At 47.5% G+C, this 16,575-nt stretch overlaps 1 protein-coding gene across 1 annotated transcript in view; it reads right to left on the bottom strand.

Moving 5' to 3' along the window:
- SURF4 (surfeit 4) overlaps positions 1–16,208 on the bottom strand; it is a 23,738-nt gene extending 7,530 nt beyond the window's left edge. Inside the window, exons 1-2 of the mRNA XM_075905951.1 lie at positions 15,964–16,208; positions 1,799–1,985 (exon numbers count right to left, since the gene is read on the bottom strand). Of these exons, the coding sequence (XP_075762066.1) occupies positions 1,799–1,985; positions 15,964–16,011 (235 nt within the window). The 5' untranslated portion in view covers positions 16,012–16,208. The remainder of the gene's footprint in view (positions 1–1,798; positions 1,986–15,963) is intronic.
- Positions 16,209–16,575: the final 367 nt, after the last annotated feature.

The following is a 16,575-nucleotide window of genomic DNA, read 5'->3' on the forward strand; positions in this document are numbered from 1 at the left end:
GAAATAAAAGAGCATTACCCCATCTCCAGCTCATACAGGAAACAGCTGGATTTGTTTGAATTTCAGCAGGGTAAGGACACCATTTAGCCAAGTCACAGAGGCTAGAGCCTCTGCTAGGAGGCATCGCGGGTCAAAACATTTGGTTCCGGGGAGGGGAAGTCAGCTTTAAAATCTGCATTCTCCAAAGAGCTTCTCTATAGTGAGACATTGTCTTATTGCTCCCGAAGAACCTCCCTCCCGTTATTCCACCAGGGGATGTAGCAAGGGAGCAAACGTGTGTGTTGTTTAGTCCCCGGCACATCATCCTAGTTGGCAGCTGTCTCATAAGGGTACAACTGCTCTGCAATAAGAGACCTGGAGCTGGTCCTGGTCAGCTAACTCCAGCTCCCGTGGCTGAGACTTATAATGTGGACCTATGGGCTCAGGCTGGGCCCACTCTTTCAAACTCTACAAGCAGGTGGGTCTCACACCCTGTCTATACAGCTGCTTTTAGCCTTGCAACCAGAACCCAAGGTCAACTGACTTCAGCTCTATTGTGGTACACACATAGGCTTAATGTCACAAGAAATTAAAAAAAAAAAAAAAAAAAAACCACAGCCAAGTATGGCTTGGAGGTTGCCTTTCTAAGGTTGGTGATGGGAGAATACCATAGTTCTTTCAAGACTACAGGATATAAAACAGCAGCTTTCCATTAAATCTTGCATTCAGTAGAAAACTGATTGCATTTCCCAGCTGAAAACTGTTGGCTATAAGAAATCTATTAAGCAATCAAGCAAGCTAGTATCTACAGGGGAAAAAGACTTTGCAAATTATTATTATTATTATTTTTTTTTAATACTGTGTCTCCCCCTTTTAAAGTTGTCATACACGCTCTCTACTTTCCTAGTCTTCAAAGTCCTGTATCAAAGTTTATTATTTGATCAAGGCAAAAATTTAGTTTTCTTTCACCAAGGATACCTTTCACAGTTCTCTCAGAAGCTAAACTAGTCTGTTTCACTTCCTAATCCTTGCGAACTAACACGGTGCTACTGCACTTTAAATGCTTCCTGCATAAAATGTTTTTCCCAGTTCACAGTAGCTTCCACAAGATCCAATATTGGGCTAAGACAAGAAAAACATGGCACTGTGATCATCTTTACATTCTGGAGTAATTTCTCCCTTTCTTAAAAAAAAATTACAGGAAGTATTTTATTTACAGAATGACTGATCAAGATCTGGCTACATGGATAGTGAGAATTATCTATTTAATTCTCTCAGCTAAGGCAGAGGTGGGGAACCTCAGGCCCCAGGGCCGGATGCAGCCTCTGGCTTGCCTGAATTCAGCCCCTGGGGCTTAGGACCCTCCTCCCCCTAGCATTGGGGAGCCTATGCTGGTGCTTCAGACCCTCCCCCCAGTGCAGAGCTGGCGTGCACAAAATCTACTAGGCTTTGGTATGTGAGGGCAACATGAGGAAGAGTCTGCCTCCTCAGTTGGGGGCCACAGTGAGGTTTTTTTTGCTTCCCATTTGTGTGTTCCCCTCCCAGACTGATTTTTCAGTGGGTCAGCGGCCCCAGACTCGAAAAAGGTTCCCCACCCCTGGACTAAGGGACTCCCTCAGAGTTTTCATTGACCAAGAGGTACCATGTGGACTCAAACTCAAGGAGAGGTCAATGGAAAGCCTTTAACTAACCTATGAAGCATCATCAAACAAGCGCTTGATGCACCAAGAAAAATAAAACAGGTTTCCCGTGCCAACACAAGCCAGAAACACTAGCATGCTTTGGCATTTGCCTTGCAAGGCATTCAAGAGCCACTTACTCAGCTGTCCGAAGAGATTTAGGAACACAAAAATGGAGGCCAGGAAATAGCCACAGTTCCATGTGCTATCAATGTAATCCCTCTGCTCACTCCACTGGAACCACATGCGAATACCATCCTCCAGGAAGGTGCTGATCAGGCATAGCCGTGCCACGTGGGGAAGGTACTGCTTCGTCACTCTCAGGAACTGCATGGGCAGACAGGGCAGGAGGAGTCATGTCCAAAGCAATCAAGAGCCACACCCCTCTGCAGATATGTCACCAGCATGTGCACATCCCACTTTCCCCACAAGATCCTGCTCAACGCAGATGTGCTGGGACCCTCTCGCTATCACACTAGTTTAAGAATACCTTTGCCTTAACATCTTCCCTGATCTCACTGAAGTCAATGGAAATGTTGCCACTGATGCCAATGGATCAGACCATACACTTCTGCTTAATGGACACTGAACAGGAGCGCCCTCCACACTGTGGAATCAGATCCAAGACTCTCCTCCTATACACTAGGGTTTGACTGTAGATGAAAACTGACCCCATAACAAAGATCACTACTCAGGAAGAGGAACTAGGCAGGTATATAGCACTGCAGTTCAATGCAACCAAGTATTAAAAAAAAAAAAAGCCACCAGAATGCACGAGGACCTGAGCACACAGCTTCTTGTCTTGGGAACGAGAGTTGTGTCTGATCCAGTGGACAGAAGGCTGGAAAAAACCTGACCCTTAGGTCATGCTGCTATTGTGAGAAAGATAGATTACAGCCACTGCCGACTTACGACCATCAGTACTTATGACCAACCTCCCATTAACCCCGTTATAATATTTTCGAGTTGAGAGCCATGTACGTCAAGTTTTTCAAACAGCGCATTTAAGGGTATTTCTGACTTATGACCAAATCAAGTTACGACCAAGTGTTCGGAACATAACCCGGGGGCGGGGCCACACCGGCGCCCGGGCCGCCTGAGCCCCTTGTGCCGTGGGCCTGGGGCTGGCGCCACCGCCCAAGCTGCGTGCCTGGGGCCGGCACCGGCGCCGCGTGCCCGCATGTGCCCCGGGGCTGGGGCCGCCCGAGCGCCGCGCACTAGGCGCCGGTGAGTGTCGCGCACCTGGGGCTGGCGCTTCCAGTGCGCCGCGCGCCGGGGCCAGCCCGGGTTGTCGGCGGGCGCCTACAAATGCCCCAGCGGGCGCCATGGCGCCCGCGGGCACCGCGTTGGGGACCACTGCTGTAGGGGAAACTCTAGCCAAACATTTCTCCAGAGCTCAGTTTTATTCTCCCACACCTCACTTCCCTCAGTCCTTTATGTTCAAGCTGAGGTGTCTGCTGAGAAAAGCCGCTTCGCGTCTCCCTGGTCTGCTGGGGATCGTGGCTTTTTTGCGGAAAAGACTACGGTGCTGTCTACACTGGCCCTTTTCCGGAACAGTTTTCCGGAAAAGGACTTTTGCCCGAACGGGAGCAGCATAGTTTTTCCGGAAAAGCACTGATGATTTTACAGTCGATCGTCAGTGCTTTTCCAGAAATTCAAGGGGCCAGTGTAGACAGCTGGCAAGTTATTCCGGAAAAGCGGCTGATTTTCCGGAATAAGTGGCCAGTGTAGATACAGCCATAATGTACAAAAAACATTTTATTTATGGGACTGTACTTGATTCAAGTAATTTTACTCAGTGCTAGAATTTAAACTAAGTCCAGCACACGGGAGCGGGAAAAATATCACAATACCAAACCAACCAACCTAATTGCACAGAGGTTTTCAGGAACGCCACAAAGAGGAAATACACAATTTTCATTGTGTATATGTCTTTTGCTGGTCCCCTTGCACCCTTGTGCAAAAACCCTGCAGTGCAGACAAAGCCTAAGAAGCTTTTTGCAGAAGAGGTCTTTCACAAAAACTTCTTGCGCAAAAGCACGTCCACACCTCAAAAGTGCTTTTGCACAAGAGCATCCACACTGCATGAACGCTCTTGTGCAAGAAAGTTATGATCGCCAGTCACAGAATGGCCATCAGAGCCCCGGTGCTTTTTGTGATAGGCTCTTTTTCTGCAGGAAGCCCCTGTTGAGCTTCCACACATGCCTTTTTGCACAAGAGCTGTAGCTCAAAAAGGAGTTATTCCTCGTGGGGAGAGGGATAACTCTACTTCAAAAAGCCCTCTGTTCTGCCGTTTTACTGTAAATTTTCTAGTGCAAAAATGCGCTTGAGGTGTGGATGCTCCACCAGTTTTTGCACAAAAACCTTGTAGTGTAGACACAGCCTTAGGGAACAAGAACTTAAAAGAAGAAAACAAAACAAAAAGAAAAATCACAGCCAACACTGACCATGTTCTGCTGGTGCAACTCAGTTAATTTCAATGGAAGCGTGTAAGTTTATACTGGCAGAGAATGAAGCAACCTAACCAGTAAAAATGTATATTTATAAAGAAAATTAAATTAGCTTTGCATTGTTTATGATGCTCACTTCTTGCATTTTTACACAGTTTGGACAATGAAAGTAAACAAATCTGTTTCACTTTCTGGTTTTAGTTGGTGTTTTTGCAGCTCTCACAATGTTGGCTTCACAACTGAGTGGCAGGATATTAGAGGTAGTTCTAAACTTATTCCCACTACAATAATTGACTAATTAATAAAGCCTGTTCCAAGTGCTGTGCAAATTGGAAACCTTCTTTGCTGCCTATCTATTCAAGGTCAGCATGAATAAAAATGGAGCAGAAATGTTAACACAGACATGGTAGATAGTTAATATCAGAAGAGCAAACTGCACTAGTTCGGAGGTCACGTGCAACCAGAGTCTAAAGGGTCAACATTCAAGTCAGTTAAACATACTTTGAACACAAACCTCAACCAAGTACAAACAGAATGTTATACTTCAGGACTTCTTACTATAGTTAGTTTTCAAACAGCTATACAAGCAAACGTGGAAAGAGACATTTCTTATGATCTGTGTCATTTAGGGAGATACAAATGGAATAAATAAATAAAGTATTAATTAATACATACAAGGGAGATGTGACAAATTACCAATACATACAAGGGAGATGTGACAAATTACCAAAGTGAATTTTTTTTTAAAAAAAAAGCTCATTTGCATGGCAGCTTAAAAGATCTTCAAACTGCATTTGAGTTACTTAGAACTAAACTACTACATGCACCCCAACTAGCAAAAATAAACAAATCCTCTAAAATTGATCAATAGTGCACATAAAGTTAAACCTGTCATCCAAGAGTTCAAACCCAAAACGTGGCCTACTTTAAATGTTATCATCTGCCTGTAAACGTGCGGTTTATTTTTCAGCTACAAATACTGTGATTTTGTTCCCATTTTTTTTAAAAGAGGCCTGAACCTACATTGTCCCAGAATCCACCTCTACAAATTAATAAACCCTCTTCCACAATTAGGCAATTATGTTGACTTGGCTTAGAAACAAGAAAACCACATGACCTTTCCTGAGAGAGGATAAGCTTATCAGGGAAGGAAGATGAATTATAGATCCAACTTCTAAGGCACTTTTGACAATACAGCGATTGATTTAGAAGGGCCTTTTTGTGTAGCAGAGAAAGGAACAATCCCAAACTACAATACTCCTGGGGGAATTCTGCACCTAAAAATTCTGTGAATATTTTAAAATTCTGAACACAGTTGGGGCTCTTGCTGTCCTTCTTGTCCTTAACCAAGTTCAGGCCTGTGCATGGCACTCTGACCACAGATCACTGATTCCATGGGAAAACAAAAATTCTGCAAGGAGCATAAATTCTGTGCAAATTCTGCACTGTACAGTGGCACAGCATTCCACCAGGAAAAGTCTGACACACATACAGGCAAAAACAAAAAAAAACAAAAAAAGAGGGGGGAGAAGAGAGTGAAATGCTCTAAGTAGTACTGGATAGAAAGATTACAAGCAAGTTTTATCCCATAGCTTGGAAATAACTGAAAGTGTTGTACAACATGATAAACATTAGGCACGTAAAATTTCAATTAATTGGTTAATCAAATAGTTAATGCAATTTGCATTGACTATTCGATTAGTCGATAAGAGTGCCTCTGTCTTCAAAGGTGAAAGCACTGTGGGGAACATGGGGACAGCAGGGGACTCAAACAGTCCCCTGATGGCATTTCAAAGCAGCAGCACTACATGGAGCCCAGGACTCCCCAGTTGGGGACTCCCTGCTTTTTTATCAGTGCACTGCACCAGAAATCCCCAAGCAAAAGGAATACACAACCAGCAAGTCAGAAATAGGATGCAACCTTGTCTTCTTCCTAGAACAAGCCGAATGGGATCGGTATGTATTTGGGATGTACTATCGAACAGGCAGAGTGTACAAAGAATGTAGCATGGGTAAGAACTGCTAAGAAACAGTGGCTGATTTGCAAGGGAAGGCTCAAATGCACAATGCAAGAGGCAGGCTGTGACCCACCTTCAAAAGCCCAGGTTTTGACTAGAGATTATCTGAGTTGCATGCCAGACCTATAATTAGGGTCTACATTGCTCAGGAGTATGAAAAATCCACGCCCCTGAGAACATTAGTTATACTGATCCCTAACCTCCTGTGCAGACAGCCCGATATTGACAGGAGAGCGCCTCCCACTGACCCAGTCACTGCCTCTCAGGGAGATGGATTAACTAAGCCAATGGGAAAACACCCCGTTGGCTTTGAACGCCTTCATGAAAGCGCTGCAGGTGCACCGGTGCAGTGCTTAGCCCTGCCTGTGCTACATCCACTCTGGCCTTATAAACAGAGCAGTTCTGTGCTTACGCTGACCCACAGCTTGCTAAGAAGATTGGGTTTCCAGGGAGCAAATGGCACCTGTCCTGCTCATAGCACCGAGTCCCATTAGAATGTATTCCACTGGGATGTTAAGGCAAGCTCTCCTAGGCAACAGACTAGCTCAGGGCTGGGCAAGATGCGGTCCGAGGGCCGGATCCGGCCCACCTAACACTTTGATCCAGCCCGCAGACTGCATCTGGCCACTTTCTAGTTATATCCTGCTACCTGTGCACTGAATTTCTAGCTGGCGCCTCAGGCAGCAGGATCCTTTTTCAATGGCTCACGGCTCCCAGTCACGGCGCTTCCCCAGCAGGGGCCAGAGCCACCAGCCTGCAACAATCCCAGGTGGCTGCCAAACAACATGGTAATGGCAGAGCCGAGAGGAGAGTTCCTAGCCCCACCCCTTCTGCTGAAGGCTCCTCCCCTTTCTGGGGGTGGAGCCAGCCTGTGACCACATACCAAAATTCGTTCAGTGGCTCCCCCTGCGAAAATTACTGCCTACCCTTGGACTAGCTACATCCAGGACACAAACCAAGACTCTCTATCCTAAGTGTCTGAGCAGCTTGTGCCAATGCCAAGTGAATTCATAGAAGGGGTAGGGAACAGACACTTTTGAACAGCCACCTCTTCCTCTACATCCAAAATGTATGCAAACCCAACCTACTCCGATGGTGGCTGACCAGTTGCTCCCAAGGTGGGTGGGGAGACTTGAACCCACAACCCCAGGCTCTGGGGGCTGAGGCTGTAACCATTAGGCCATTGGTGGACTCACCCCCACCTCCCTACTTTCAGTCATTGGTGGCTGATCTTCAGCTGGCTCTTCCTAGAGTTCAGAGGCAAGGAGTGAGGACGTCCGCCGAAAGACCTCAATGGAAGCATGTGGGTTACCAACCTGGCTTCTCTCACAGCATGGATGCCGCTCCCTGGGCATTCTGTACACATCTGCCTTTTTGAGGGACAAAGGATTCCCCACCTTGACAGCAGCTTTTCCCTCTGTTCTTCAGCTACATCAGAAGCTGAAGAGAACATAAGAACGGCCAGACTGCATCAGACCCATTGTCTGTCTAGCCCAGTATCCTGTCTTCCAACAGTGGCCAATGCCAGGTGCCCCAGAGGGAATGAACAGAACAGGTAATCACCAAGTGATCCCGCCCCTGTCACCTATTCCCAGCTTCTAACAAAACTAAGGTTAAGGATAACATCCTAGCCCATCCTGGCTAACAGCCATTTGATAGACCTATCCCCCATGGATTTATCTAGTTTTTGAACCCTGTTCTAGTCTTGGCTTTCCCACCATCCTCTGGCAAAGAGTTCCACAAGTTGGCTGTGTGTTGTATGAAGAGCTGTCGAGATGTTTAACTAAGGATAGGTGCGGTCTACTGTGCCACATCCTACAATGGCACAGAAGGGAGTTTTTTGCAGTTAATCCCCCTCTAGGAGAAGCGGTAGGTAGGTCAATGGAAGACTCCTTCCACCAACGTAGCTGCATCTATAGTGAGGATTAGGTTGACCAGACTACATTGTACAGGGTGTGAAATGTTTCACAGGCCTTACACTATGCAGCTAAGTCAATCTAAATTTTAGGTGTAGACCAGGGCCCAGGAAAAACTCTCCACATGCGTGAGAAAACACTGCACAAGGGGACAAAATTATGTAAGGTGATTCAGGGTGTGGTCATATGAGTAGAGCTAGGAGAAATAAGAGGCAATTAGCTTTTTTTTTTTCCTTTCTGAATCTTTCCTTGATGGAAGAGATCCAGATGAACAGATACAATGGTAAGGTCAATAGAGGAGGTTTCAACTGTTAAACAACAAATCAAGCTAACAAGCCAACGAAGGAGGCATAGGTGACTCGTGGTAGCACTCAGGAGGTGCATCATGCTCCACTATACACCCCCAAAATTGCTGCTAAATGGGGTGCTGCCACATTCTCCTCTGGGTGGCCCTCCCTGCATCCCCTCCCCCTGAAGACACCAGTCGCCTCTGGAAGGACGAAGCTATACATTCTACAAAAGGGAGTTTTTAAAAATATAGGCCTAAGATGAGGGGGAGAGATAGAGGTTAAAATGATTCAGTAAAGCAGGAGCAGGATAGCAGAAAGGTGGGGAGAAGCCTCCCCTGGCCACTTCTACACAAGAACGGGAAATAGCAGAGGGCATGTCATGAAGCTCAGAGGGAACAAAACTATGGAAAGGGGGTAAAATAAGCATCCCCTTTAAAAGCAAGGAGCAAGTTTACTTGCCAGCATCAGCTTCAGAAACGACCATCCTTTGTGGTCATTAGTCACATGGGCTTGCCTCCCTGTCACCCAGACACCAAGTTTAAAATTTCAACCTCACTCAGACTCCCTCCCTGCTCAGCTCATACAGGAAAGACTTTTATGCTAACTAGTAAACATGAGAGCGTGCCATCCAATCAGCAGAAGACAAGTAGGATAGCTTGAAGGCAGGAGCAATGCTAGGCAACCTTATCATAAGACAAACCATCTTCTGACACCCATCACACAAACAGATGTGTTTATGCAGCTTACTAAATTACATGTAAGCACTGTTCATAGCAAACAGAGAAAAGGAATCAAATTCAGAAAACGAATGCACAACAAAACCAAGGAGACAGTGGGAGGGGGAAGAGATTATACCATTAGTTAATATGGTTTAGTATTTTAGGACTAAAAGTTGCTATGTACCAAACTTAGTGAGAGCTAGGTCCAGTCTAAATTCCACAGTACCATTTCCAGTGCTGGGACTGAATCAACAGGACCAAACTAGAACGGCAGGGCCAGATATCACATTTTATGGAAGTTCTGAGCCATGTGTTACAGCTTGAGATCCTCTCTAGTCATCATGATTTATACACCTCATTTCCATGCCCTAAAGCAGCATGCACATTAGAGACAAGAATCACTTCAACCTCTACTGCAATGCAGCCACCTCTGGTGTACAGCTGTGTAACCCTTCATGGTAACCGATTACAACAGAAGTTAATATCTTAGCCAACTGAAACTACCTGGGAGCTAGACGTGAACAGAACTCAATCAGATGAGCGTCACAGACACAAATGATTCGAATGAGGAAGAGGAGAGACTATGAAAGTCATTGGACATGCAGCTTAGTGCTTTCTAGACACGAATATCCAAATGATCTATTATTCTGTGGCCCTTGTACTGACCATAGTAACGACTGCATCTCACACAGGCACAGCCAAATCTCCTGGGAAACAGCGGTTACGAGGGCAGTAAACCAAAAGCCTTGTGGAGGACGCATTTAAATACTCTTCTTAGCTTAGCAATAAACATATGCACAGATACCTCACACACAGGGATCCAGCATTCCCTGGATCAAGTCCCTTCTCATGAATCTTTCCCCAAGGAGGCTATTTAATCCTAAACCAACCAGTAAATAAAGACCTCTAACCTTTGACTCACACATTACTCCCTTAGGCGATTTGCACGGTTGCTGCTGAAAGCTTGGTCTCTTTTCAGACACAGACATTGGCCCACTAAAAAGATAATGACCTCACCCACCTTGTCTCTTGAAATGATCGCCATCTTTCCCAACCACATGCCATGTTCTCATATCCTGTCATCTTGTTTTTTTAAGTTTCAAGGTCTTGAAACAGTGACTCTGTGTCTATATAGACACACCTCAAAAGCATTGTGCCCGTTAACGGCACTTTTGAAGGAATAAGCAACAGTGAAAACAGCAGCTAGGAAGACTAGATAAACCATGGTTTTAAGACCCAATGCACAGAACTGGAAGCCAGAAAATCTGGATTCTGTTCTGGGGTCTGATGTAGACGTCTTATAAAGACAAGATGGACAAGGTAACCTCTTACCATTGTCTCCCTCTAATTTTTTCCATCCTCTCCCTCTAATTTTTTCCATCCATGTGTGGAATAAATTCTCAGATGCACTGAGGAATGTGTAGAGGTGCACCACCCACAGGCACACATGCTGCCAGCTGTGAGCAATCTGAATCTCTCCCCAGTGGCCACTCAGGTGCATCTTACAGGGAACACGGAAGGGGAACGTACACAGATTTCTTGTTCCCATGGACAAACCTAGGTCTGTATTTCCCCATGGTGGTTAAGTGAACTCCCCACATACACACGATCCTGTTTGAACAAGACCCCTGCACATTGAGAGTGGCCACTTTTTCTACATAAGCAGCTCTCCTTTTGCCATGCTGCACCTGCGGATCTCGTCTCCCAAATACCGGCAGGGGCACTCTGAAGAAGAGTGCTCCAAAGTTCATCAGGAAAGAGGCTCCGCTGTTTAAGCCTGAATGTGTGACGGTAGGCTCAAAGTGGCAAAGGCAGCTGCCAAGTAAGCAGCAGGGAGAAACTTCGACTGCAACATGTGGTCTACAGTCATGTGTTTCTGATAGACACAGGACCCATCCCAGCCACTCTGTTCCTCTATGAAGAGAAGTATGAGCCAGGGCCTGGCATTCCTTGCTCCCACTCTTGGGCTGAGGATCCGATTTCAGTCCTGGCACAAAACTCTACATTCTGGCCTTGGATGAATCACTTCTCAATGTTTCAAACTCCCATCCATAAAGTGGGGACAATGATGCCTCCCTTCCTGCATCCCAGGATGAGTCAAGCCATGTCTATAGGAAATGAAGAATCAACGCTGCAGAGATCAATCTTCCGACGTTCGATTTAGTGGGTCTACTAAGGACCCACTAAATCAAATGCTGAGGGTGCTGCCATCGACTTGAGTACTCCGGACAGTCGCGAGGAGTAAGAGAAGTCAATGGGAGAGTTTTTCCTGTTGACCTCCTTCTGTGCGGACACCGAAGAAATCTGGCTTAAGGTAAGTCAACTCCAGCTACATTTATGATATAGAAAAAGTTGGAAAGCAGCACTCGGAGAAAGCAGACTATAGGGCAGGAGTTCTCGGGATAAATTATTTGGTGGTCCGAGTGCTCACTGGTGGCTGCTCTCACACTTTTCCCCAAAAATAATTAGTTTTAGGGAAAACAAATACATGTGCACGTACACACGTCCAAATCATTGTAATTTATCTATCACTAGCTAGCAAGTCTGGTGTGCAAAGTGATGCTAGCAAGCGAACAAGTATCACTTTGCACAGCAGATGCATTCATCCCCAGCAAGCCTGGGGACAAATTAAGCCTTGGGTGGGTTTTCAGGGGACACCAGAGCCTTAAGCCCCATGCTGGGGATGGGGCCCAGGGATGGAGGCCAAAGTGGTGCAGTCTGCTCCCTCAGAGAAAGGCAACTTCCTCTGCAAATCAAGGTAGTGAGCGCTGACTGAATGCTGGAGGGCCTAGTTACAGCTGTCTTCCTGGGATCATGCGGACAGTATTTGGCAACACACTTAAAGACTTACAGTCTTGACCATGTTATTTTCATAGAGAAGCCCTCAACACTGATCGTGGAGAAGTTTTACTCATAATTATGGAGATTCCCCCCGCCCCCCCCCCCCATGGCAGATCTGGGCCTATGCCAAACAAACAACAATTCTAACCTGCAGCTACACCGAAAGCTGTTTGGAGAAGGGACTGCATCTTCTGTTTGTACTAGGTGCTATAAATTATTATTTCCCACCTCATGAAATCAGGGCAGCTGGTTCTACCCTAAGGCACCCATACATGCCAACCTGCAAAATCCACCCAATTTAACACTCACAACTGAGAAAGTGCCAAACAAAACAGAGTCTCTTGTACTGCTGCTCACGAAGCATAAGAGAAAGAGTCAAGGTAATCCCAACCCCAATCTGCCTCCCCTTCAGAACACTTTGCCAGCTCTGTAACACTCTGAATTGTGCCATGTTCCCCTCTAGTGATTGGGCCACATATAGCTTAAAAGCTTATTAGTGCAGCTAGTTAACAGCATTACTGCTTCAGGTCAAGGGGGAGAGGCCTGTGCTTTGTGCCAAAGGTTACAAGTTCCAGCCGCCCTAATAATTAATGGAATTGCTCATTATACCTGCTCCAATGAAGATAGACCAAGAGTGTTTTAACTAATTTAAACTATTATAACAAAGGAATGGGGAGGCACCCAAATCTTAGGTACAGTAGACTTCTGATAATCCAGAACCTTTGGGACCTAGGTGGTGCCGGACTATCAGGAGGTACTATAAATTGGTGCGCACACACACACACACACACACACACACACACACACACACACACACACACACACACACACTACTGTATCGAAAGTGTTCTTAACCCTTTTTATTGTACATACTGTATACAGTATACTGTCATGTTTTAGTTTAGTTTTTTCCGAAGCTCACTCACGAGGCTCTTGCCATTTTGATGGCAGACTATCTGGAGTGCCGTTCAATTAGATGCCGGACTATTGAGTTTTACTGTATTAATTTGAGACCCAGCCCAGGAATCAGAAAAATCTTCAGTCTAATCTAGGGGTGTAAGAGTAGTCAGTTAGTCGACTACCCGATAAGCCTACGCTTATCAGGTAGTCAAGTCGACTACTTGCATTTACTCCTCTTTCCCCACCTGCTGCCTCTATATCAGAGGCAACGGGGGAAGGGAGGAGTTGGTGATGGAGAGAGCAGTCTTAAAAGTCGGTTCCCCCCAGCACGGTTGTTGCGGTGCCGCTTGGCCCCACCCACCCACGCTGTCCGAAGCAGTAGCGTAGAATGAAGGACTAGGGGAGATTTCTTCAGCAGCAGCCCCTATCGGGGGAGGTCCCAGCTTGCACCAGGTCGGGGACGAAATCCCATTGCAGCTCTCCAATTTAAAACAGAGTAGGAGCCGGGGGGCTGTAGCAGGGTTTGTAGCACAAGCCAGGATTGAGCTGGCTGCCTTCCCCTATCAACTAATCAAGTAGTCGATAGAATTTTTATTATTAAAATAACCTCATTTTAACATCCCTAGTCTAGTCCCAGTTCAAATGTTTTGTTCCAAATGGGATAATAGCTTCCCTTATAAAGAATGCCCACTAGGCAAAAATATACCCAGTGTTTGTTGTTTTGTAAACTGATTCCCCCGGTTTTATGAGTTTGTGTTTTTAGCAGCATATGTAGTGGTTAGAATAAGCAGAGGGCAATTATTTGGACCTAAAGTTAGCAAAACAAATTACTTGCAAAACTTAGTTATTTTGCAATCTGATGGCTGAGAGTCTGCAAACATCAGGAACACGCCATAGCTAAGAATAGTCACTTTTAAATAAAATGGGGTTAAAGAGAACTAAAGTTGTTTCAGTGAGAAGTTATTCCAGGAAGGGGCAAAAAGGGCTTTGTGCTGGACAAAAAGGCTTTCAGGAAATCTTACAAAACATTTAAGATCCCAGAAATAGTCACATGGGAATAAACACACAGGTATTTAAAAAAAAAGAGTCAGTAACAGCTAGGACTGAAGTGTCATAAAATTTAGCAAAGGCTATGAACACAATACTGCAACTGTGTGTCTTGGACTCCCACTTCTGATGGGTCAACACCACAAACTGGGCCTGATTCTGACACCCTTATTCATGCTGAGCGCTACAATACACCACACCAAGTCCCACTGAAAGCAACATAAAGACAGCAGAATCTGGCCCTAACAAGCCATCTGTTTAGAAAAAATAATGAATGGCAGGTTTTTTCCCCCCAGTGCTGGCTCAGTGACAGGGATTCAAAGGTGGCATATCAATTTTAGACCCTGTAATATGCATCATCCAACCTTCATCTCACTTTAAAGTCTTACTTGATCCGGCTCTAGACTTCTATCTCTAGGCAGCCAGATGTTTACTACCTATTTTAAATATACTGGTCACCAAGGCAACAAAGATCTTGCTTTAGGACACTGTCATAAAGAGGGACTCCATTCATTATAAAGATGAGAGATTCTGAGCTTTGACTTATCCCAAGCATCTGTCCTAGACAACAGCACAAGATGGTTTGTCGAGGTTGGCATCAACACCTACAAACACCGTACGTACAGGAATATTTAACAATCCCCAGGTCCACTTTTGTTCTGAACCGAAAGCACGGACAGAGACCTACCACATCTCTTCCATGTAACAGTTCTTAACATGGAAGCAAAGTAGTCTGGGGTTCGGATTTCCCATTATCATTTCACTGCACATTTGTTTTCCCAGATCCCTTGCTCCCCACTGCTATATGCCACCTGGACACTTCTTGGACAACGCTAGGGAGAACGGCTTGGCCTTCCCCACCCTTTTACTGGTCCCTTCACACTGAGGAAGGAGCCAGGCTCCCAAGAGAGGGGGGTTTGTAATGCTGCTCTGACAGTTTCATTCAAAGAAGGCACAAGGTGGGCTGAGAGGAGGGAGACACACTCCTTCATGGGCAACAAAACCTACTCCTCCTCCTGTAGTTGGTGAATTATTAGACACCTGAAACTAAAGGAGGCGAATGCCTCATTTCCCCTCCAGTAAAGGCATCATTGACTGAGCCCCCCTTATTCCTGAGGCTGGGAGGCAGGGGGGAAGAGAAGGGGGAGGCTCATACACTTAAGACCAGAAGAGACCATCCCAAATCTAGTCCATCCTCTGCAGGCTGCAGACCCTCCGCCGCCCACTCCTGTAGCAGGCACCCAATCTCCAACTGAGGTACTGAACCTAGACAGAGGCAGACCCCAGAACCTCTCAGGGAGCCACCCCCCTGTGTGACCCCACTTCATTCTGGGAGGCAGGGACACACACTAGCCCCCCCCCCCCCCCACTGGATCTATCATGGTTTCCCCATTCCCCCACATAGTGTAGGGGTGCTGGCCCAGTTGCACTGACTGATTTCCCCCATCCCCCCCCCCATAGTGTAGGGGTGTTAGCCCAGTTGCACTGACTGATTTCCCCCATCCCCCCCCCATAGTGTAGGGGTGCTGGTCCAGTTGCACTGACTGATTTCCCCCATCCCCCCCCCATAGTGTAGAGGTGTTAGCCCAGTTGCACTGACTGATTTCCCCCATCCCCCCCCCATAGTGTAGGGGTGCTGGCCCAGTTGCACTGACTGATTTCCCCCATCCCCCCCCATAGTGTAGGGGTGCTGGTCCAGTTGCACTGACTGATTTCCCCCACCCCCATAGTGTAGGGGTGTTAGCCCAGTTGCACTGACTGATTTCCCCCATCCCCCCCCATAGTGTAGGGGTGCTGGTCCAGTTGCACTGACTGATTTCCCCCACCCCCATAGTGTAGGGGTGTTAGCCCAGTTGCACTGACTGATTTCCCCCATCCCCCCCCATAGTGTAGGGGTGCTGGCCCAGTTGCACTGACTGATTTCCCCTCCCCCCCACTATCTGGGAGGGGCAGGACCTCATGGCAGGGATGAGCCGGTTCCCATTTATTCTGGGCTGGGGGGACTATGGGGACAGGCCCCACCTTCCCCCAGAGGCAGCTATCACAGACCAACCCCCCCCCCATATATTTCAATGGGGGGGTAAAACCCCACCCCCCTCTGCACGGGGGCGCAGGCCCCCCCACCTGGTCTGCGAAGTCCTCCGCCGTGCTCATCAGGTCGTTCCGGCCCATGGTCCCGGCGGCGGGGCGATTCCTGCAGGCGGGTGTCGGGGGCGCGCCCGGGCTCACACCCCTGCCGCGGCGGCTGCTGCTGCTCGGCGAGCGCTACAGGAAGTGGCTCCCGGCGGCCGCTCGCTCGCTCGCTCTCGCGGCTGCCACGTAGGCCAGCTCTTAAAGGGGCCGCGCGAGCCGCGGGAGGCTCCCCGGGAAGCGACGGGCGCGAGGCAGGGAGGGGCGCGAGCGCGTGTGATGCAAATCCCTCCCCCTCCCCCCTGGCACGTGCCGGGCTCTTAAAGGGACCCGGGTTGTGCAGGGAGGAGGCTCCGTCGTGCAAAGCGGAGCTGGGGTTCGCCACCGCGGATCAGGACCGGTGTGGAGGGACCCCCCCCCCCCAGAGCCAGCCGGGAGTTCGGGGCTGCACCCCCCCCCCAGGTGGGGATGGTTAACGTGCAAACTCCTGCCCGGGACTGCGGGGTGACCAGAGAGGTCCCCTGTCAGCTGGGACTGGCCCCTTTTTAAGCCTTGTGCTGACCATCCTGTTTGGGGGGCAACCATGGGCACTGGCCCTGCTGAGTG

The sequence above is a fragment of the Pelodiscus sinensis genome, chromosome 22 (genome assembly GCF_049634645.1).
Source record: "Pelodiscus sinensis isolate JC-2024 chromosome 22, ASM4963464v1, whole genome shotgun sequence".
In the NCBI taxonomy this organism is placed as follows: domain Eukaryota; kingdom Metazoa; phylum Chordata; order Testudines; family Trionychidae; genus Pelodiscus; species Pelodiscus sinensis.